This window comes from Bacillus rossius, chromosome 1 (genome assembly GCF_032445375.1).
Source record: "Bacillus rossius redtenbacheri isolate Brsri chromosome 1, Brsri_v3, whole genome shotgun sequence".
NCBI classification, from domain to species: domain Eukaryota; kingdom Metazoa; phylum Arthropoda; class Insecta; order Phasmatodea; family Bacillidae; genus Bacillus; species Bacillus rossius.
Genome location: NC_086330.1, coordinates 79,013,708 through 79,037,776, shown reverse-complemented (window position 1 = coordinate 79,037,776; position 24,069 = coordinate 79,013,708). Strand labels below are relative to the sequence as shown.

The following is a 24,069-nucleotide window of genomic DNA, read 5'->3' as shown; positions in this document are numbered from 1 at the left end:
TATCGGCGTAAAGTCCGACGTGGAACAGCAAATCTTTCTGATGCGACATATGTTGATAGTGTGTTTGACTTGACCGCTTCAACAGCATGTTGCAAGTATTTCTCTGTCCACTGAGCACATTTAAGACGAGGACCCATCGCCTAAAACATAGAAAAATGCATACAAATAAATATATTGTAAAAAATCGAAACACAAATTTTATGTTCCTAATATGGCCTACACAGGCCATATTAGGACACTTTACATTTAATTAAATAATCACATTGAAGTTATGTTTTTTGTAAAATGAAAGCATATTTCATTATACCATCTTAAAGAGTATAAAATTCTTAACATTTTTAAGTAAAGTTAAATATTGTATGACTTACGTGTAAGAAACAATTTATTCTTTCATTACATTAGTAAATAAGATGGCTTCGTCAACCAACTTCTAAAAACACAATAAGAACGTCCTGTAGCGAGTCATTGTGCCCGTGGCGCTTTCTCTTGCCGTTAGTTGGAAGCATTCTATACTATCTGCTGTACAGTGGTGCTACCTGCTGGATTTTTCTGAACTAAGTATTTTTTCTGTAAATAGGCCATATTAGGGAAACAGGCTATATTCGGTGCACTTACCTTATATTTTTGTAGATTACGAAAACTTGGAAAACTTGTTTCGATTATAAATAAACTGTTTTCATACAAATATATGCAATGTGTATTCATTACTCTACAACAAAAAGATTTCAAACGACGAGAAAAATAATCTGTGCTTATATCGGCCAATGTAATACAAGGGAATTAGAATTCGCAGGCGTTATTCAGTTGAGCCGCTAGGATCGCTACAGTCGGATGCCGTCAATGTTTAAAGGCCTGAGTTGCCTATATTGTACTATTACAATATTTGCACATAGTTTGTAAGTTGTACTAATCTTTCTTCTCCTCTAATTTAAGATGCTGCCTGGAAGCAGAGTGAGGGGTCAGTGCATCCACTCACCACCAGGGGCTCTCGCGCTGTGATTACAAAACCCAAAACTGGACAAAATATAAAGCGGACCACGAGTCCAAGATCCCAACCCCCGCATGGTAGACTATTTTCTACTCTGTCCAACTCACCATTCTCTGTCTCCTGTACGTTCCTACACTCAATGCATGCAAATTTGCACTCCGCATAACAGTGTCCAGTTTTCAGTGTGTCTGCAGGCTTTACCTGTGTCCTATTTATCTAGTAGTTATAGTCTAGAATTAAGTGAGGGGAGTTAGTCATGGTACAGTGGCGGATCCAGGATTTTGGTTTGGGAGGGGCTTGACCCAGCTGAGGCTAGGCTTAATCAAGGCAAAAACTAAAACAATAGTGGACCCAGATGCTTTTGGAGGGGGCTTGAGCCCCTTAGCCCCCCCTCTGGATCCGCTACTGTCATGGTATCAATCGCTGCCATGGCTAGCCAATCCCCTTTTAGCACACGATGCAGGAGACACTTCACTGAATGGTTAATCCCAGCATGACTAGGTGTATAGGCTTCGACCTGAGACACTCCTAGGTCCCCTTCTCTAACCCTGACCCACCCAAAACTACTTATGAAGTCTTAGTTAGGTTAGGAAAAAAAAAATTGTTATCACCTCGGGAGAGAGTTCGTTCTCGTTTTGACTTAAAGTATTCACATGGAAAACATTGCACACAACTACTCCCTTAATTCTTACAATTGTTTAGCCTATAATTAGTTTTTTTTTTTTTTTAAATTCTATGGTCACAGCTTTCGCTAACGATCACTATTTATCGAAGTTCGGGATACTGATCATCTTTAAAATATGTAAACACCCTGACGAGTTAATAACTGAATCCTCATACAAGTTGACTTGATACTATAATCTACTCTAAAAACAACTAAACAAAAATGGATAAAAATAATAATCTTTAACTTTTTTTAACCGTAGTTGGCCAAACTGTACAGCAGAAAGATTTACTAGTTTACAAACAAACCTAAAATGTCAATAATAATTTCGATGTGATTCGTGACAGCGAGCACAGATGTTTTCTCGTCATGAGTGAAATTGAAAAATATGACGTAAATCCAGAACAATTCAAACATTTCCGCACAGTTCGCGATAGTTCGACTTGTAAACTCGGGGTGGACATTTTACGATGCGATATAAAGAATGGCAACGATGCCAAACTGTGGGTAGAAGAATACTCCAAAATAACTCAGACAGAATGGATAGTTGAAAAAAGTGTAATAAAGCCACAGAGGTAAACCATCATAGTTATGACTTAGTGTCATGTGTCAAAAATATCACACATTTCGTTTAAAATTCCATTAGAAATCCGTATTTGTTTCTAGGATTACGTACTTGAAAATTATATGAAGGGCCAATTTTATTTGGTTGAAATGTGATTGTAGTGAATGGGTTTCTTGCAATTTTATTTGCATGTTATTTAAGTTATTTTAAATTAAACATTTCATTATTAATTTGCCTGGCAGAGGTTATCAGTTTTCCGAAGTTATATCAAGTAACGAAAGCATCTCTTTGAATGCTATCCACACGATAATGTTAACTTTGTTAATCTTTGCTTCTTTGTGGCAGGTCAGATTTTTGCAAGTGGTGGTGCTGCCAGCATGCTTCCAAGAAAAAGAAGCTGTTCGGCAACTCTCGGTGCAAGAATACCAACTGCAAGGCCCGCATCAACATCATCATCAAGAAGATGACGACCACCGTGGTGCTGCGCGACTTCTTCCTGCAGGGCCCCGAGCCACTGCGCGGGGTGGTGAAGCTCCACGCCGCGCACAACCACCCTGTCGTCACCAGCGGCGAGAGTGAGCGTGAGGGCGTGCGTGTGATGCGTGCGTCGCGCCATGTGCGCCTCATGTTCGAGGACTACTTCAGCCGGGGGCTGGCTCCATCCTCCGCCAAGCGTCTGCACGAATCCAAGCTGTCGATGGAGGAGAATGCGAGCGACCTGTTGGCAGACCTGTCGGTCAACCCACTCGACCGCACCGTGCAGTACTGGTACACATCTTGGCGCAAGCTCGACTATAAGAAGCAGGTGGACTCGTCCAGCGAGATGGCCTCGTCGGCCCGTCCGGCACTGCTCTGGGAAGCTGTTGAAGGCGCCGACTTGGATGAGTCGCAGACAGACCTCGAGCAGTGGCCACTGGAAGATGACGATAATGACAAGGAAGGTTCCAACGATGGTAGGATTTCATGTAGCACGTGCTTGAGCCAAAATTTTTTTGTTTATCGGTTTGTTTCCATGGTGTTCATGAGTCTTGGTAAATGTTGCGATAAAAAACCATTGAATGTTTTTTTTTCCAGTGAGCATGACTCCGGAGGAATCATGGTCATCAAAAACCATTGCTGAGTTAGAGTCAGAAGGTACGTACTACAGAAGAATGGGATAATAGGAGAAAAAGTTCCAAAACTGTAAAAAACTATCTTTGCAGATTTTTTCTTTGTGAAAAATTTATGAAATTGTACAAACTAGACAGGAAAGTTTCTTAAGAATCATAATAAACCCCTTCAGGTGACTGCCTGGCTGGAGTTAGCGAGAATATGAGGTTTATCAAAAAAAGTGCCAGATTACTAATACAATTTTAATTCGAGGACAGGGATGTTCCAAATGTAATGACAGCATATTATTTTGTTATCTTGCATGTGGGGATTAAACTGCATTTGATGTGCAAGCTAACATTGATCATATATCAGCTCTTGATGATACAGTTTAAAGTCCAGAGAGTACGCGACCACAAACGATCATGTTCGTGGCAAGATAAGGATCAGCGGTTCAATCCCGACTCCTAGCATAAACATATTGATTTTCGAACCCAGACTTTGTCACATTGAATGTGCGTAACTGGGCAACATCACACATGTGGTTACTTTGAAGTAAATTTAGAAAAATAAAATATATATGTATTCAAGAGCTTAACAGAATAATCAGAAAGAAAATTACAACCCAATATACAGCCATAGTAAAATAAAATCATACAGCTGTATGATATATACAGTTCAGTCAGCAAGCTGTTTTGTTACTTAGTTAACCTTTCAGTAGGTGTTCTAAATGCTCTCAACCATCATCTATGTACAGAAAACAGCAGTAAACTGTTAGTTATAAATCTATTGTTTTGCCATTTTTTTACAGTTTGTCACATTGTTCCTGAAAATGCTGAATACCGAAAAAACTACTTTTACACCACTTGGCGAAATATTGATAAACTGATAGAAGGAAAATGGGTTTTTAAGGTAGATTTAGAAGAAAGACTATCTCTTATAGTCGTTATCATGGTACGACTTCCAGAATATTTTTTTACAAAGTGTTTTGTTTAATGTTTTATTGATTCAAAACTACAGTCATCTTAAATCTAAAAAGATCATGTTTTATGGACACAATCTAATTGTCATGATTTTACACGAATCCCTTCCAAAACTGATACAAATCGCAAAACTTATGAAAATCTCAGCAGATTTTGCTAATGGAAGAAATCAGACCAACAGCTAAAGTGGTATAAATGAGGAAGGTTTTTTTGAAAGAAAACAAAACCCAGAAATTTTGCTCTAATTCCCTTAATATTATTACAATTGTATCCATTTGAAGTTATTATATCTCGTAAGAGTAATAGCAATCTATACTAATATTATAAAGCTGAAGAGTTTGTTTGTTTGTTTGTTTGAACGCGCTAATCTCAGGAACCACTGGTCCGATTTGAAAAATTCTTTCAGTGTTGGATAGTACATCTTCGAGGAAGGCTATAGGCTATATTATATTATCAATAACTTTAGGGATCCTTACTAAAAAAAAGTCCAATTTAGAATCAAATGCATTGGAGGGGGTTAGATACAACATGCAGTACACGTACGAAGTGTGTGTTGACAATGCCGCAGGCGCATAGAAGTTTATTTCCTATTGCCTATTAACATTGTTGCCACGCACTAGATGCCTTATCATTCTTAATTTTCCCATAAAAGTAAAAAACACCCGTGTGATATTAACAACGAAGCAATCAGTACCCTCATAAGAGTTCAATTAGTATTTAAATACTTTTTATCATTTTAAATCGCAAACCTTAACTATTGTTTTCTTTCCTCTCTCTGTGTTTAATTTGTTTTTTTATTGCCCTTTTTTTTCAAGTATATATATTTTACAGACTTGAAACTTCACAGTAATGTTCCTTATGTTACGCAGGATGACATTTTCCGAAAATTAGATCCCATGGGTGGTTAAAACCAGGCAACAGTGGGTACTTTGTCTGCATGAGAACAGGATTTTGCATTGTTCATGCCTTCTGCGTCTCCATGGCAACAGGCATTGCGCGGCAGTGGCATACCCGCAAGGAGGGGCATGTATAATGAGCGGCGCAAGAGTGATCTTGTAGACTGCCGTAGCGAAGTACGGGTACATCAGTTGTACGTTGCGTACACGAGTCGGGAATCCATCAGTGCGATTCATTTTCTCTCCGGTACATTATACAGCATTGTAATAAATTTTTCACTGAATTTTTTTTTATTTACCATTACTGTAAATGGGAGATGTGGCTTAATTTTTTTTCCATTAGTATAGCCGTGCGAAGCCGGGTCGGGCAGCTAGTAATCAATATTTGATATTACCAACAATAAATGCATGTTGATGGGATTAGAGATAGGGGGAGTGCAAGACAAAAAAAATCATGAGCCCCTTATTATGCATATTAGCAAATACTAAAAATTTTGTCTGAAACTATTTTTGATAAGACGAAGCATTGCTGCAAGTGGTGGAAAAAATAAGGGTTGAAAGAAAGGAAAGAAAAAATTGTAACTTCCTTTTTTTAGGTACACTATCAAATCCATCACAATTTATTATAAACCTTCTAAATTTATCCAGAACTTATTCGGAACAATTTTGAAAATTAATCATTTCTGCAGCAGGGGTTGTAAGTAAAAAAATAATAATAATAATTTCTGCCCTTTTAGGTACACTATCAAATCCATTATAATTCATTGTAAAAATTCTAAACATCCTAAACTTTTGTATGTAACAATTTTTGATACAACAATTATTACTGCAAGGGTTTGAAAAAAAAAAAAAAAGTGGAAATCCCAAAAAATTTTAATTTCTTTACCATGTACACTAAATTATAACTTTTGTCTGAAACAATTTTAACACAAGCAACCATGCTGCAAGGGGTGAAAATAACAGGGGTTAAGGGGGAAAAAAATTGAACTCCGTTAGTACATAAACTATCTAATCCATTAAAATTTCATTAAATTATTCTAAATATAAAAACCTTTTGGCTAAAACAATTTTTATAAGACATTACTGCAGGGGGTTGAACAAAAAAAGCAGCCGAGATAAAAAAAAATAAAAAAAGTTAATAAGGTATCTTCTTTTCTATGTAGATAAACTATCAAATCCTTTAAAACTTATTGTAAACCTAAATATTATCTTAAACCTTGATCCAAAAGAAATTTTTATATAACAGTTTATTACTGCATGCTGCAAGGGGTGAAATATACCTAGTGTTTGAAATAAAAATAAAATCATAATTTGTTGTAGAAATGTATGTTATTTGTTTTGAATTATTGCAAACTTTTTTATTACATTACTCTCTAAAAAATTTGAAAAATATTTTTGATACGACTGATTATTACTGCCATGGGTGGAAATATAGGGGTTGAAGGACAAAATGTTCTGAACTCCTGTTAATAAAGTATTTTGTCTGAAAGCTCTTTTGATAACTGCAAGTCTTATCATAAGGAGCGAATAAATTTATTTAGTTTACTCTTAGCCGACGGGAAAGAATTGATATGTTATCTTCATCAGAGTTGTCACTAGCAACACAGTACAGAAATGACCTGTCTCCACCATCCCAAGTTAAAACGTGGCCATGTCAATCTTATATGAAAGTCCTAAAAACTATACAAAAATACATCAAATAGAAAACATTAGAAACAGTTTGCTGAATGGAATTTGAGAAAATGTTTTATCAATCATTTAGAACATATAGGATATTTTGTACTTTAAGCTTTCAAAATGTTCCAAAATTGTCCATTAATTTCCAAAGGACATAGTAATTTCAAAATTTACCTTTGCCTGCAGACTGTACCTAAAAATGTTTTTTAAAATTATTGTGTGTTTTAAACATGTTCTTGGGTTAGAACTTCAGAGTATCATTTTAATATATATTTTTGAATATTTACCATTAAAGAAAAAAACACCACTGATGTAGGAGTTTTCTTGGGGGTTTAACTTTTTCTCACACATTTTGAATCCTACCACTGCTCCACATTAGGGTTTCATTTAATGACTCAGGCACCTGTGGGTTCCACATCAAGCCCATTTGAAGGATGCACTCCCCATTCAATTTGTGTTTACTTTAGAGATAGAAAGAATGGCAGTGGGGAGGAATGACTTACGAGCACAGAGACTCAACAATATGGTATGTGTTTCAGAGGACGAAGTTTTGAACAGCACGGCACCCATGGAAGAGCTGCATTCCGCAGATAATGATGCAGTTACAGACGAGACGCACGAGAAGAAATCTTCGCTTTCGTCACAATTGTTCATAGAACTAACCAAGCCCTTGAATCACTCCACGCCAGCGACAAAAGCAAAACCACATGCCCTGCCTGTGGACCACTCTTCGATCATGGGCATGAACGGCAACAGTTCTGTCATGGTTTCCTGTGCAACGAGCTCATCTTCCACAGATAAACTTGCGCAAACATGCAGTACGATGACACAATGCTCCACGTCGACAGTCCTAGCACATTCTGTGGCGAATCCCACTCCAGCAACCTTGCCAAGTGTTCCTAACTACCACCTGATCTTGGGTCCCAGTTCTCTTACAGACAAACCATCTCCAGTGTTCAACACGTTTCCCCAAACAGACAAAAACGTACAAATGCCAGAATCGCCCCTGTATCATTTAATCATCAACTCGCAATGTTCAATAAATGACAAATCTTTGCAAGTTTCCAAGCCTCTCGATTCCCGGCCAAACATGGCAGGAAATAACATTACAACACTGCCAAAAGCTATGACTTCACATTCTTCAGCTTCAAACTTAGAAATAAAATGTTTACCTCCGCTTATATTACATACAGAAAAATCTGCAACGAGGCAAAATACTATAGGCCAGTCTTTGCCTGAAACCTCAGGCATGGATAAACTTATGCTGATATCAGATGGTAAAACTATGCCACCTAACTCGCCCATGCTGGGTCTGTTGCCCATGCCGTCGACAACCTCTGCATCCAAGACACCAGGCCTTCAGAATCTACTTCTCGTCCAGTTTCCACCCTCACTGCTACCACCCCCTCAGGCATCTGTGCAGAAGGGCCAACCCCCTCAGCCCCAGCTACTGCTGCTGCAGTCGCCGGTCCCTCCCTCACCGCTCGGCCCAGCTCATGCCCCCAGGGCTACTGCCCCACCTCAGCCTCGGCTGATACTCGTCCAGATGCCGCAGGGTCCGGTGCAGTCCCCGCCCAGTGCCGTCAAGCCTGTTCCTGTGGCCCCTGTGCCCCCACTCATCTCCATCAACCGAGTTGGTCAGGTGCCCTCGTCCCAGGCTTCATCCCTTCCCCTCATGACCTCCAGCGCAGCCCCATTGATGTGCTCCTCCCTCTTCCAGCCACCCTCGTCTCAGGTGTCCCCTCTGCCCCTCGTAACCTCCAGCACAGCTCCGCTGATGAGCTCTTCCCTCTTCCAGCCGCCCTCGTCCCTTCCCCTCGTAACCTCCAGTGCAGCCCCGCTGATGAGCACTCCTCTCTTCCAGGTGTCCTCAGGCGAGCAGCAACAACCTACCGCAGAGAGAACGGTGCTGCTTCCCGACTCCAACATGCAGACCCTCGACATGTTGAATTTCTTCACGGGACAACCGGGAGTTGGTACCAACACTTCCCTTTCAGGGTTGCAGTCATTTGGCTCCAGCATCGTTAATGTTAATTCATCGAAGGTAGATCTCGTGACTAAACAAGCTGCACGTGCCACACAGCCAGATGCCGAAGTGGTCGGGATAGCGTCGGAGCTTGTTAGGATACAAAAACTGTGCAAAAACCCTGCCACCTTGGAGAAAACTGTGCCGAAAATTGTACAGTGCCTTAAAAAGATTCGTACACCAAAACAGGCTGCAAATGCTCTTTTTCGCATAGACGCTGCGCTGTCCGTCGCGATGACAAGCTGCCGCAAGTCTGTCATCACTCGTGCGGTTCGACGTAGCTGTCGGATGACATGGCGCAAAAATCTTTCGACAGATCGCAAACACAAGGACAGGCGAAAGAAGAAAGAGAGTTCTTAAAATTTGATGAATTATCTTGTGGTTTCTGCTTTGTTTGTTTACTTGTTTGCATAGTAGCTAACCAAGTTGTCGATAGACTAACATAATTTAGCTAATTGTATGTTATGATATTGGCATTTGGGCCAGTTGAACTTGACAGTTGTGCTGGATTGAAGGAAGTTAAAAGTTGAATTTGGTCCGCACCACATCTTGGTGGTTCAGACACTGGCATGTGTTTGCTCAACTGATCAGTTGTGCTTGGAGAAATGTTTTAGGGGTAGTTAGTTGTTTAATGTGAGAAATGCAGGGTGTTTACCGAAACGTGAAAGTCATTAAGTCCCAAATGAATTTGTGAATCGTGAACTGTAGAACAGGTTATAAAATCTAAACTAAATTTTTTACTTCTGCTAAATTTGCATGTCAGAAAACGTGCTAATTTGTACAATGTAGTAGACATCCTTCAGTGGGAGATGACAGTGTCTATTGCACTTAAAGAGGTCAGTTAATCCTTCACCTTGCTAGTTAGAGACTGCAGGACATTGGGTGATGCAATTGTAGCAGCCCCTGTCCAGAGAGTGGATCGTCAGAGCATGGGTGTGACCGACTGTTGAGCTGGCCAGACCCACACATTGAGCTGTATGCTGTACCACTGATGTGGGTTTGTTTGGCTTCACGGAGATGGAAGCATGGAGACAGTACAGATTTCATTTAACTGTAAATGTTGGAGTGCTAGTCTGTACAATCCATATCAAGTCACACAATATTCCTCAAATTAGAAATAAGTTTCAAATGAATTTTAGCACGAAAACAGAATCTTTTAAAAACACCAATACTGCTTATATTTCTTTCATAAGTGATCAGATAGAAGGTGGGTGTGCAGGGTGTTAGGATAACCTGTAACATTTAATGCATGACAGGCTGCTTCAATGGGCGATAGTGCACACATGTTTTACGTATATAGACAAAATATTACATTTTAATTTCAATGTTAAATATAATTGGGATGTTTAAGACAGTATTATTTTCTTTAGACTTTTTGCTGCAAAGTTCAGAAATTTTTGCAACTATAATACTGGTTTCTCATCACTAAATTCAATAGATAAGTATCTAGAGGTAGTTCTAATTCTTTTTTATTTTTGCTAGTCAGATAACAGAGGTCATGCAACAAGATTATTTATGCTGCCTAGTTAGTTTAGGGGTTGCATTCTTTCAGCCCATTACACTGGTATCAAGTCTGTTGAACTTCTAAAACAACTTAAACATTTAGGAAATCAAATTTTGTTAGCTATTTTCTAATAATACACCAGTTACACCTCTTGCAGCATGCATAGCTACACCGAGTAAAAATATAATAACTTGGCACATTACATTTTATTTGGTTGAAAGTAACATCATCAGTGATACTGTGTTTGCCTGTTTTGTGTGTATAGTTTAATGAAACTCATTAAAATTAACATAGTAACATTTTACCATTTATATACACTTTTCATCAGTTCAAAACCACAACATAAACATGCGTCAAAGATAACCCTGTATTGTAATTTCCCATAGGTATATATACAGCAACTACTACAGCTGTTAAATCAGTTATATGTCATGATTATTATTGAAATTGTGATGGAATATTTATAATAAAAATCATTAAGAATAAGTTGCAAGACACAAAAGTATCAATTACATCTCTTTCCTCCAAGTCGATTACAAATAACAATCACAGTCTCTCAAATGTAACAAATTACGAGTAAAAAGTACCATTCAGTAATCGTTATTGGTAATGTGATTACTTGCAATGTGATACATGCCATCATTGCAGACCGTATATACAATAAATTAAAATTTAACCCAAAGTAAATATTATGACATTTTTAATAAACTTAAAACGTATCCAGCAAGATGCTCATAAGTTAGGTGTGGTGAATGAAGTCATGAAAGTAACAGAAACAAGTCGCTGAAACTGTAGACTAATGTACACCAATACCGCACTTAGCACGACTAATACGTTCCTAAAAATGTTCGTGTTATTCAAATTGCATATTCTGAAGCATTAGTCTCCATAAATAGCAAGGCTAATTTACTTGATGTGCTCCAAAATTTGTAAGGAAATATTCTTTACATAATATAAATGCGTAGACTAAAGGCTCGTACACACTGCGCTGACGTGTTTACACGTGTCATCACATCACGTCAGATTGCGACATAACACGACATAACACGGCAAAGTGTGCACATTGTTCTGATACTGTCAGATGACGTGTTGATACGGAACAGGGTGCACGGTTTTGTGAAAGGTATTTGAAATGGCTGAAATCACTGTACTTATGGATGAACTTGATGAAGAAGAAGAAGATTGTGCAGTAGCAGTATGCATCATGTTAAATAAAAAAAAAGGAACGAGAGTGGGTGCATCCTATAAACGCAGACAGGCCAATTGTTGGCGAATTTCATCATTTGATGCCTCAACTACTGGACGATGAGGAGAGGTTCTTAATGTACTACCGCATGACGAAAAATAAGTTTTATAAGCTACTAAATTGTTGAAAACGTACAACAACTCGTACGTACGCACAAGTTCTATCAGTTGCTCCTCCATACTCGTGTCTGACGCATAACACGTCTGACGAAAATCTGGGAGCCTAGATATTGTTGTGACGCGTGTAATGTCGTGTTATGACGCGCTCCGCGTCAGCTTACGCAATAACACATCATAACACGTCACATCACAACAATGTGCGCACTCCCATATAAAAGTCATGACGACTTTTTTCTGCAACACGTGTTAACATGTGTTTACACGTGTTAATGCGTGTTAACACGAAACGTCAGCGCAGTGTGTACGAGCCTTAACACTCAATGATAAATATGTCACACCATTTATCTTTATAAGCCTACCATCTGATACTTTGTATGACAAACACGAAACCGCGTAATGGGAGGTGGGTGGTTATGTACTTATCGTCAATTGACTGGTTGGCTTGCCCACCCGGGTGTGACCAACTCACATCGCGTATCTTTCCACGAACTTTCCAAACCATCCTTTACTAGCAGTCAGGGTTGGAAAAAAACCAGGTTTTTCTATTGTGTTAATTATTTTGGCTCTCACCACACTCAAACTATGCATATGTGTGTGCGTGTGTGTTTTATTAAATCCATTTATCCACTGATGATTCTAATACCTACCAAAGAGTTTGCACAAATATATTGTAAAAATACTAAAAGAAAAGAAAAACTGTGACAGTACTACAGTGTGTGCAACAGAATAAACTCGCCAAACCTAAATGTCATTAATAAATGCTTAAAGAAAACACACACTCTCTTTTCCCTTTGGTCTTGTGGTTTATCAGTTTAAAAAAATTAAGCTTGTTCTTTCCTGTTTGTATTGCAGGTCATATCACATCACTGTAGATTGTTTTTGTTGAATGCTTTAAACAGAAATACAAATTTGGATGCTTTCTCTAGAGGTGATTTTTCAGTCTGATAACTTGACCCTCAAGTTCGTTGCCATGTTTGTACATTTGGCCCTCACACCCTTTCTTGACTCCTTAACTTCTTCAAATAAAAGCCATACAATATCCCGCTTTCTGCCACTCATGTTGAACCAGTGAAGTTATAGCATCAAAGAATTGAAGTCCAGCAACTCTGCACTTCTGAATGGCTGATTTAAACTACAATGGTTTAAATCATGGTTTAAACAAAGTGGTTTATGTAAAATAAAAATAAAACTTTTTAAATAATTTTTTTAAAGAATGTCTTAACTTTTTTTTTATGAAAGGTCTAATTTCTCTATAATAACAACAAATGTTTGTGGTGGAGAAGTCAGAGGAATGACATTGAGAAATTTAATGATTTAGTTTTTTCTTTCTGTTAAACAGTTACTTACAGCACAAGCTTCTTCAGCGAGTGCAGAGAGAGTATTATCATCATTTGGATTTGTGCATTCTAAAGTACGTAGTAAGTTAGGCATAGAAAAAGCACCCAAACTTGTATTTCTGTTTAAAGCATTTAACAAATACAACCAACAGTGATGTGATGTGACCTGTAATACACCTGCAATACAAAAAGGATAGAACTAGCTTCATTTTTTTAACTAGTTAATCTTGATGTTTTTATTTTACTAAATGATAATCCACAAGACTGAAGAGTAAAGAGAGAGAGTGTGTGTGTGTGTTTTTTTTTTAAGCATTTATGACATTTAGGTTAGGTGAGTTTATTATGTTGTACACACTGTAGTACTGTCACAATGTTAGTTATCTTTTGGTACTTTAGTAACATATTTGTGCAAACTCTTTGGTATTGGAATCAGTGGACAAAAAACTTAACAATGGGGCAGTTGTTGGATGTTCTTAAAAATAAATTTAAATATACATACCGTATTGTAGCTGATATCAGGAATTGTGTCAAAAATTATTAATTGATCTGAATTCATATATACACACACATAGTTTGAACGTGGTGAGAACAAAATAAAAAATAACCTGGTTTAAACCTAAAAAAACTTGGTTTTTTTTAGCAAAAAACTATTTTTTTTTTCAACCCTGTCTGAATATGGTATTTCCTCACAGGAGGAAGATTCTACATACGTAGAACAAGTGTTCCCCATAGAATAAGGGATATGAAGTACAGTCAGGGATTTCCTACGGAATAAGAATGAACTATTTAATGTTTTTAATTTTTAAAAAGTAGGTACATATTTAGCAGGGTATGATCTATAACTTATTCAGATAATTTTAACTATAAGATTTTGGATTAATAGCTACGTATAAAATTTTTTATTCCTATAAATCACAAGAACAATTAATGATCAAACATTTTGTTGTTATTAGAGAGGAATTAGACCTTTCATTAAAAAAAATTAAGAAATTATTTAAAAAAAAATATTTTAAAAAAACTTACAGCCCACCCTGTTAGCAGTGAAACCAAAATTACTACCCGGATATTTACATTTTAATTTTTCAAAAATTAAAGTGCTTATTCGTGTATCACCACTTGGTTCTCAGCAATCCTGTCAGGCCATTATTATTTTTTTTTTTTCATTACACCCTTCATTCAACAACCTTTTCCATGTGAATCATCTGTTCATTTCTGTTTTAGTATCTAATGTCAAATATATTCCCACTAGTACAACCAACAGCATCAGATTTATATCGTTTGATAGAGTCCTTATTTCGTACGATTGTGCGCACAGTTCACTTGCTTAAAACTAAAGTGCGACCAAAATAAGTGTGGCCTTCATGATATTCTGCACACTGTAATACTACTAGTTTTGTCTCAACGTGATGCATTACATTTTCACTTGGAAGCCATTCTTCCAATATTATTCCAACTGCAGGTGCTTGCGTAAATACAGTTATCGACAGATGAATGGGCAGTTGTTGCTCTGTATTTGTGCGTGCGAGTTCCCTGCCACTGCCTAGACTGAAGTTAATCACGGCCCGGTCTGTGGCCGGCGACAATGGAACGGCCCAGTGGCATACGCGCAGACGTAAAAATATTGTGTCCTTTACACTCAATAGCAGAAACTGAACTTAACATAGCTGATGTTTGTACAACAGCTGATAGTGTAGTCAGACCTGTACGCACATCTCTTCCCCCTCTAGTACAGCTAACTGTATGCCCTGGTACATCTGCTGTTTACCCAGTTGAAGCAGACTTCATGGCGATTTCATGCTAACTGAAATTTACAAACATACTGGGGCAGTAAAATTAACATCGCACTAAATGAATTAGGCAATTTGAAGATGTGCTCAGTGAAGGATTGGTGTAAATTTATAGTTTCTCCCCCACAACACTACCAATATACAGTGGTGGCAAAAAGAATGTTCATGATTTAACATTTAAATAAAGAGATAATTACTTTTTTTTTAAATTTTTTTTAATACAGTAATAAAATATTAATCCTTCGTTCTTTGATTTGATTCGATGGGTAATACGACTGATTGAACCGGTCTTGTTTAAGCATTCAAATTACCATAAAAAATGGAAGAAATAGAATGAAAATTGATGAAACATATTTTTTGCTAGCTAACAATTAATTTTACGGTTGTGTTGTCTCTGTTCTTAATTTATATTCTCCAGTTTGATAAAAAATTAAATTAAAAAATCAACCTAAAACTGTAGTCACAGTGGTTTTGAACGACTCCAGTAACACAACTGGTTTTGTCATCCGCCTAGAAGGCAGGGTTGCACAATGATCTTCTCTCCCCTCAGTAGTAAAGTTAACCTAGTTAGTATCAATAGCTAATTCTCACTTATCCCTCCAACCTTACATGTAAGGCTGCACTCAAAATACATTGCCGCACACACAACTGGGTCCTAACTCCATTCACGCTTAATTTTTGTCCCCGAGGCGGTTTTTATTTCTAAGACATCTACTGAAACGAATTTTTACTTCCTTAAAATATTCTTTAACTTTGAATGTATGAAGCCATGGGAAATACTCTTTGTGTACACATTGCTAAACCTTATGCCTTACTCAGTGATGAAAATGAGATCTTTAGGCAATAACGAGACATAAAATATTCCAGTAGTTGCAAAAATTTGTTTGGAAGACATGTCACTTAGAGAATTACTTTATGTTCAACTAGTAAAACTACATTGAAAATGGTTTTCGTGCTGGCTGCTTGCTAAAAGCTAGGTGTCATTCCTTGTTCATGCTTTTTCTTAATGTCTTATTTGCCTTAAATGGTATTGCTTTACTTGAAAGACTTCAGCCTATTTAAAAATTTATATTTTAACTAGCTACCCGGCTTCGCACGGCTATACTAATGGAAAAAAATTAAGCCACATCTCCCATTTACAGTAATGGTAAATTAAAAAAAATTCAGTGAAAATTTATTACAATGCTGTATAATGTACCGGAGAGAAAATGAATAGCACCGATGGTTTCCCGACTCGTGCACACAACGTACAACTAATGTACCCGTACTTCGCTACGGCAGTCTACAGGCAGATCACTCTTGCGCCGCTCATTATACATGCCCTTCCTTGTGGGTACGCCACTGCCGCGCGATGCCCGTTGTCATGGAGACGCAGAAGGCATGAACAATGCAAAATCCTGTTCTCATGCAGACAAAGTACCCACTGTTGCCTGGTTTTAACCACCCATGGGATCTAATTTTCGGAAAATGTCATCCTGCGTAACATAAGGAACATTACTGTGAAGTTTCAAGTCTGTAAAATATATATACTTGAAAAAAAAGGGCAATAAAAAAACAAATTAAACACAGAGAGAGGAAAGAAAACAATAGTTAAGGTTTGCGATTTAAAGAGATAAAAAGTATTTAAATACTAATTGAACTCTTATGAGGGTACTGATTGCTTCGTTGTTAATATCACACGGGTGTTTTTTACTTTTATGGGAAAATTAAGAATGATAAGGCATCTTAGTGCGTGGCAACAATGTTAATAGGCAATAGGAAATAAACTTCTATGCGCCTGCGGCATTGTTAACACACACTTCGTACGTGTACTGCATGTTGTATCTAACCCCCTCCAATGCATTTGATTCTAAATTGGACTTTTTTTTAGTAAGGATCCCTAAAGTTATTGATAATATAATATAGCCTATAGCCTTCCTCGAAGATGTACTATCCAACACTGAAAGAATTTTTCAAATCGGACCAGTGGTTCCTGAGATTAGCGCGTTCAAACATACAAACAAACTCTTCAGCTTTATAATATTAGTATAGATACAAATTTGATTAGAGTTCCATTACAAGCCTCTTAAATTGGATTATGTGCTCACTTTTTGTTAAAACTTAATTTTCACTCTGTACTTATTCATAGTTTTTTGCAACAACAATATGGTAAATATGCTCTTGTGATATATTTTTGTTGGGAAGACATTTCATTAGCATAACTAATAATAGTTTAACAATAAATTCATTAATTTTTTGCATTGATCTACTGAAAATGGACTTCACACTGGCCGCTCACTATAGGTTCGGCACAACTCTGCGTTTATGCTTCCTTTGGGGATGACACATTTATTTAACTAAATTAACTTTTCCATAAGAAACCACTAAACAATCATGCTAAATATTGGTGTGATAAAATGTGGTGTTACTGTGTGAGATTTAAAACGTTACTAGGTTTCTGTATTGCTCGTACATTAAATTTGCAGAATATTTATTAGTTTATCTTTGGTATGCCTGTGAAAATTATATTGCAGTTTGAAAACCTGACGAAATTGCCAATCGGGCATGGCCAAGGTCCGAACGTGTTGGATGAAAGAGCTTCAATTGTAGAACAAACATAGTAAAAGTGTATTTGAGCCAATCTGAAAAATTCAATTCTTGCTAAAGGTTTTTCTTCAGTCAAGAAGACATAAAATATGTAAATAACTATCGTATTATTTTTCTCCAGTTGAACAAATACAAGGTAGTATAAATATGTGCAGTTGTCAACAGGAATGAAAGAAGTCTATTCTACAATGATCAAGATAAACTACGATGCCCTAGAGATCCCTCTTTTGTCTCCTCCCCTTCCTATGAAATGTTTGAGTAGTCATGTGCATGAAAACACACTGAACATGGTTCTGAAATACGTAGGTGCATTTAGAATATATTTGCATGAAAGTGACTTCCTGGTTAATTACCGGAAGGAACGGGAGGTACTGGCGACCTTCATACTGTCTGTCGTGTGCTTGAGTGGCAGGAAATGTTTACGCTTGCGAACAGGGGACAGAGTTAGGCTTGCTGTGAATAAATTAATTAACCTGTTTCTCCCCCCACCCCCTCTTGTATTGTCAACGTTGAGGTGATTACAGACGAGGGTTGAAGCAATGAAGGGCATTGACACGGGGAACTGGGAGTACCCTCAAGAGGACTACCCACTTATGTTTCCCACTTACGAACTATCTGGGCTTAAACCCACCGGGAATCAAAACAAGATGAAGACTTGCGTGGCTGATGCACCTGTGCGAGCGAGAAGTGGGGGAAGGGGATGGCAGATGCTTGTAGGAGGAACAGTAGTTTGTTGGTAGTAGAGCAGGGAAGACAGGGGTGTGAAGGGTTCTTGTGAAAGACAAAACTCTCTGAAATTTTGAATCATTGGTTTTGAAATCCACTGCAGACGTGTCAGAAGCTGGTAAAATGGGTAAGACAGGGAAAACAGGTCAATGACTTTCTGATGTAAGTAGTTGGCTGGATTGTTACAGATGTCGCACAAAACATCAGTGTGCAACCAATGAGTGAAGTCCTTTTAAGGATAGAACCTCATTAACAATACCTTTTTTAATGTTACTATGGTTACTCATTACTGAGATATAATTTTAACTGCAACAATCCTGAGAAAATATTATGGTCTCATTGCTAAACGCATCACTTGTAAACAGGAAAAACAGACTTGATGGACACATACAGCTATAGAAAAATTTGTTTAGATAAGTTTGACTTGCTCAATAATAGTATCTACATTATAACATGACAACCTTTCGAATAGAGTATTTCTTTAATATAAAATTCAATTTTTTGAGCAATCTTAATGCCAATTTTTTACTTTTAGGTTCCAAATGGTTTAAAATTTTCAGTGTGTTGTTAATTTAACCTTACCCTTGCCAAACAACATGTCTTATTTATTCAATTACAAAATATTCTGAATTTTGGGTATGTTTGATTTCATTACTTCCAAAAAAATATAATAACTAATTTAAGGCAATACAGTTTACTCTTTAAATTAGTAATATTTATCTCAAGGGGAAAATCAAACCTACCCCAAAGGTTCTTTAACCCGTGTGACTGCCAGACAAGGATGTCATAAATGGCAGTTATCATGTCAGGCGTTGAATCGAAGCAACACAGTCATCTGCCAATCAATTGATCACACAGTTGCATATGGATCGTTTCTAATCTAACATTAAAATAATTAATAAAAATTCACAGACTCAAACATTGTAAAAAAATTAAGTACAAACTGACTTAAAAAGACAGTATTTCAGCTATTATAGAAAAGCTACAAAAATAAGGTCTGTCTCAATAGGAACATACTGCTACTTTGTCCATCTTTGTCGCAGCTGAGAATTGCGAGCGATTATTTGAACAGAACACCCTGCACATGTCTGGCATATTGTAAGTGCACGAAGAAGTGCTGTGACCATGATGATAAGAGTTATGAGTTTGTAGTGTATAAGTAGGCATGGGACTGAAGCTAGATATTTCTATTCAGCCTGTTATGTTCGCGGTGGGTAATAAATGTAGGAGAACTGTCTCTAAGTTTTCGGGACAAGTAGTGCGTTAGTTTTTAGTTATTAAAATACCAGGTGATATCTCAACAAAATAAATGTGCCATGTCTGTTTTATTTTGCTACAATTATTTTTGCATGCTACACTATAACTATGTAAATTGTTATAGTGATTTTTCTGAAAAATTTCTTAAACCTACATGTGTCTTGTAAGAAAGTAATTTTATTTTTCACAAGTGATTCTAATCTGGTATGCCTTAGCAATCATTAATTAACATAAATAAACAATAAAAGTGATAAAGCAAGACTGCAAAAAAGTTGGCCAACATTTGTGTTGATTTTGTGTTTCATCTATAAACAAGAACTTTAAATTCTGTATTTTATTTTTGTGTTGCATGTCTTGCATCCGCCCACTTGGTCCAGTGTCTGGCTGGTGAGCCAAGAGGCTTGGGTTTGATTCCCGGCCAGGGAGAGGATTTTTCATTCTCCCTTGGTTCAGGACTGGGTGTTTCAGATGTCCCTTTTACCTCTATCCCATGGAAGGTATGACAAACTACTGCAGAATCATGCTGCCTCTACAAGCATACGGATGTCACGGCTGTTACCACCGTAGCATTGTCTGTCTCACGACACTCAGTAATGGGTAAAACAATTCATCACGTGTTCTCCATATCAGATGCAGAGTTTTAGTGTTTGTTAATAAATTGAAATAATAAATGCTTTGCCAGAAATTTTACAAGTGCTGTGTTAAGGCTACATTTTACGTGGTAGTTTTCTGGTTATTTATTACGCTGATGAGAAGAAAATGTGTTGCCCTAAATAACTACATGGAAATTGTAACTATGAGAAAAATGAATTGGGAAGTTCAATAGTGCCCAATCAAAACTGTTTGAAGATTTAATCACCATAAAAACACATAAGCAAGAAGCATGGTAAGCAAGTCTTGTGGAAAAAGACTCATGAGGCAATCTTGGAGTTCTGTATTTAATCACTATGGCTGAACCATTGTAAACAAATACACATTTTTGTTTTAAAACTTAAAATTTCACCAAGAATGTAAGCATTACAACAGCTTAACCATTTGGGTCATGCTTAACTGACCCATGTGAGCTTTACTGTTTCTCGAGTGCAAGGTCCATAGAGATCAGAACACAAGAAACCTGGAGAATACTGCGGAAAAGATCAGATCATCCCAGGATCTGCCTAGTGCGATGTGAAGAAGTCGTGAAAAGCAGAAACCAGGACGGCCCGATGGGTATTTGCATGTGGGCCTTCTGCAATGTGTCAACTACTTTGTTGTCTCGCGAAGTCACTTCCAACTTCTTGTGTGTCAAATTCATGTAGTTATTGGCTAAATTATTTTCACATTTCACGTGATGCTAGTGTGAAAATGTAACAGACTTAAATTTTAACACCTAAAAACTGCTTCAAATCTAATGCTCAAAAAGAAATGTTTGACATCAATTGAGTAGACACTGCTATACTATTGTTTTTTTTAAATGCCATATTATTACATTTTAATAATATGACAATTTTCTAAAGTGTCAACATTTTTGGGATTTTTATTGCTCTCACTGAATTTACCAAATTTAGCTTTGTATACGAATGTCTGTACTCTCTTTTAATACTCAATTTATTTAACTTAAGCATATATTTATTAACACTTGCATTTTTCAATGTATTCTTCTAAACCTGCTAAAAGTGCACACATAAAGGTGAATCACAGTATTCTTAACATTTGTCCTGTAAAACATTGACAGAAAGGATTCTATTAGTGCCCACAAATTAGAACATTTTTACCTGTGTTGAAGTTCATTTTTACTTATGATAAAGTTACAGCTAGGAATTTTTTTAAAGGTATAATTCAGTGTTACATTCCCTCTTCTATACAATCAGTTCACAATCGTCCAATCAGCCACGGGTGTTGACACTAAGACTGAGCATTCTCTAATCTCAAGGAGTTCAGCAATGGCCCAGCTTATTTATTACAATTCCTCACATGTCATAGTGGGTGTGTGGATCACTGAATGTAGTGCAATTGATGTGACCAATTTGTTCAGTGTCATAAAATTAAAGAAAAAAAATTTATGTAACTCAATGTAACTTGCTAACAAATACAATTTTTTCTTGAGTCATTTGTTATAAATAAATAGCTTGTGATATTAAAATTTGTTCTTTCAATGCCATATGGTCAAGCCTTCCCTAAAATATTTAATAATAAATATATTAAACCTTTATATTTTTGAGGTTAAGTTTTCTATAAACAAACCAAAATTTTGTTATTTTAGGTTAGGTGGTTTAAAATTACCCCAAATGCACATTATTTAAGGTTACATAGTTATAATGATCCAAATTATAAATTATTTTAGTTTGTATGGTTATAAAACTTCCATTTGTTTAATGTGTTAAGAATTGGTGTAAATTATCTCTTAAAATTTTTTTTACAAAATTTATCCCTTTGTATATTGAAAGTGAAGTTGGTTATTTTACACACACACACACACACACACACACACACGCACGCACGCACGCACACACACACACACACATATATATATATATATATAACATATTTCAGAATGCCTTTCTTTTGGAAGCCTAAGGAAGGGAGAGTTCGGAAGAAACATTCACCTGAACGAATGTGTTCAGCAGTCCTGTGTGTGGTTCAGGAAAGCTCTGGTGTTCGATCAGCAGCAAAGAAATTCAATTTGGATCGTAAGACTTTAGATTGTTATGTAAACACGTACAATCTCAGTGAAAAAAGATACTGTTAGTATGAAACCTAAGTACAACACAGGTCAAGTGCTTTCCAATTAAATGGAAAACTTGCTACATGAATACTTAATATTGTCTGCCAAGTTACACTACGGACTAACACCCAAAACCGCTAGAGAGTTTGTTTTTGTATTTGGCCATGCCAATAAAGTAAAATGCCTGATAACTGGTACAAAACCAAAATGGCTACCTACGACTGGCTACGAGGATTCTTGCACAGACACAAGAACTTATTGCTTAGAAGACCTGAAGCAACAAGCCTGAGCCGTTCTGCGGCATTTAATAAAACTAATGTGACTGAATTTTTTAAAAATTTGCAAGAAGTATTACTTAAATATAAATTTGGCCCTCAATCAATCTTCAATGTTAATGAGATGGGAATTTGCACTATCCATAAACCTGGCAAAATTATTACAGAGAAAGGAGAAAAACAAGATTCCAAAGTAACGTCTGGTGAACGGGGAACACTTGTCACAGTATGTTTTGCAGTTTCAGCAATCGGAGCCACAATCCCACCGTTCTTTGTTTTTCCACGGATGCGAGTAACTGAGGCAATGACGCATGGTGCGTTTTCCTATTCAACTGCAGTTGGCCATCCTAGTGGGTGGATGACTGGTGAAAATTTTGAAAAATATCGGGACCACTTTATTAAATTCAGTAAATGTTCAATTGAGGACCCAGTTTTAGTAATACTGGACAATCACGATAGCTACATAACACCAACTGGCATCCAGAAATGTAAAGATCATGGTATAACGTTACTTACACTTCCGCCGCATACTAGTCATAAATTACAGCCACTCGACCGATCTGTTTTCGGTCCTTTTAAAAATTATTACAACCAGGCTGCAGACAACTTTATGGTAAACCACCCAGCACAACCAATGAAAATTCAAGACATTCCTGCTCTTATTGGACAGTCATTTCATAAAGCATTTAATCCTGAGAACATTATTAAAGGCTTTTTAAGTACTGGAATTTATCCATATAATGCCAATATATTTAAAGATTCAGACTTCCTAGGTGCCAATGTGACTGACAGGCCTCACCCTCACTTATCTGATGATGGCAATTCTGGTACTCACACTACAGATGTGTCAGGCCAGATTTCTTCCCCACAAGGCTCTCACACTGAAGTTATCAGTCCACAATATTTACGTCCATTTTCAAAGGCTGGTCCAAGAAAGACTGCAAGAGGTGGACGAAGGCCTAATTGCTCGAAAATTATAACTTTTACCCCGGTCAAAAGACAAATTGAAGAGACATTTGCAATGCGGCAAGAAAAAAAGAAGAAAACTGAACAGGCTCGAGAGAAGAAATTGCAAGAAAATTTATAAGGCTGGTACCAAATTCATTATTGACTGACAGTGAAGAAGAGGCATTTACGTCTGATAATAGTGATGATGAGCAAAAATGTCATGGATTTAAATGTGGTGATTGTGTGTTGGTTAGATTTAGTTCAAAAAGTATGATAACTCATTTGGCAGAGTAGTTTCAGAAGTGTGTAGCTCAATTAATGAGTTTGATATAAACTTTTTGCGGCGTAAGGAGTCGAGTCATTCTTTTGTATATCCACAATTAGAGGACAGATGTGTAGTACAAGAAGAAGACATTGTGGCAAAATTACCATTACCTATTTCAAGTGGTGGTACAGAACGTGTAGCATTAAATATCAAATTTGATTTTGATTTTTCATCCATTGTTAATTTAAGGTAGACCTTTTTATGTGTGGATATTTAAAATATATTTAATGCTACAAATAGTAAATTACCTACTTATTTTTGGTTTAATGTCGATTTTTCTTATACATTGTTCTACCTTGTATGTATATAATGTAAACTTAAATGCCTTGGAGATTTGTTGGATGAAAAATATTTCATGTAGCCTATA

At 36.9% G+C, this 24,069-nt stretch overlaps 1 protein-coding gene across 1 annotated transcript; it reads left to right on the top strand.

Annotated features, from left to right (window-relative positions):
- Window positions 1–1,748: 1,748 nt before the first annotated feature.
- LOC134538335 (uncharacterized) lies at window positions 1,749–21,585 on the top strand. Its single transcript, XM_063379569.1, has 4 exons — window positions 1,749–2,227; window positions 2,563–3,170; window positions 3,292–3,351; window positions 7,402–21,585. Exons 1-4 carry the CDS (start codon window positions 2,022–2,024, stop codon window positions 9,246–9,248), a joined length of 2,721 nt encoding a protein of 906 aa, XP_063235639.1. The 5' UTR covers window positions 1,749–2,021; the 3' UTR covers window positions 9,249–21,585.
- Window positions 21,586–24,069: the final 2,484 nt, after the last annotated feature.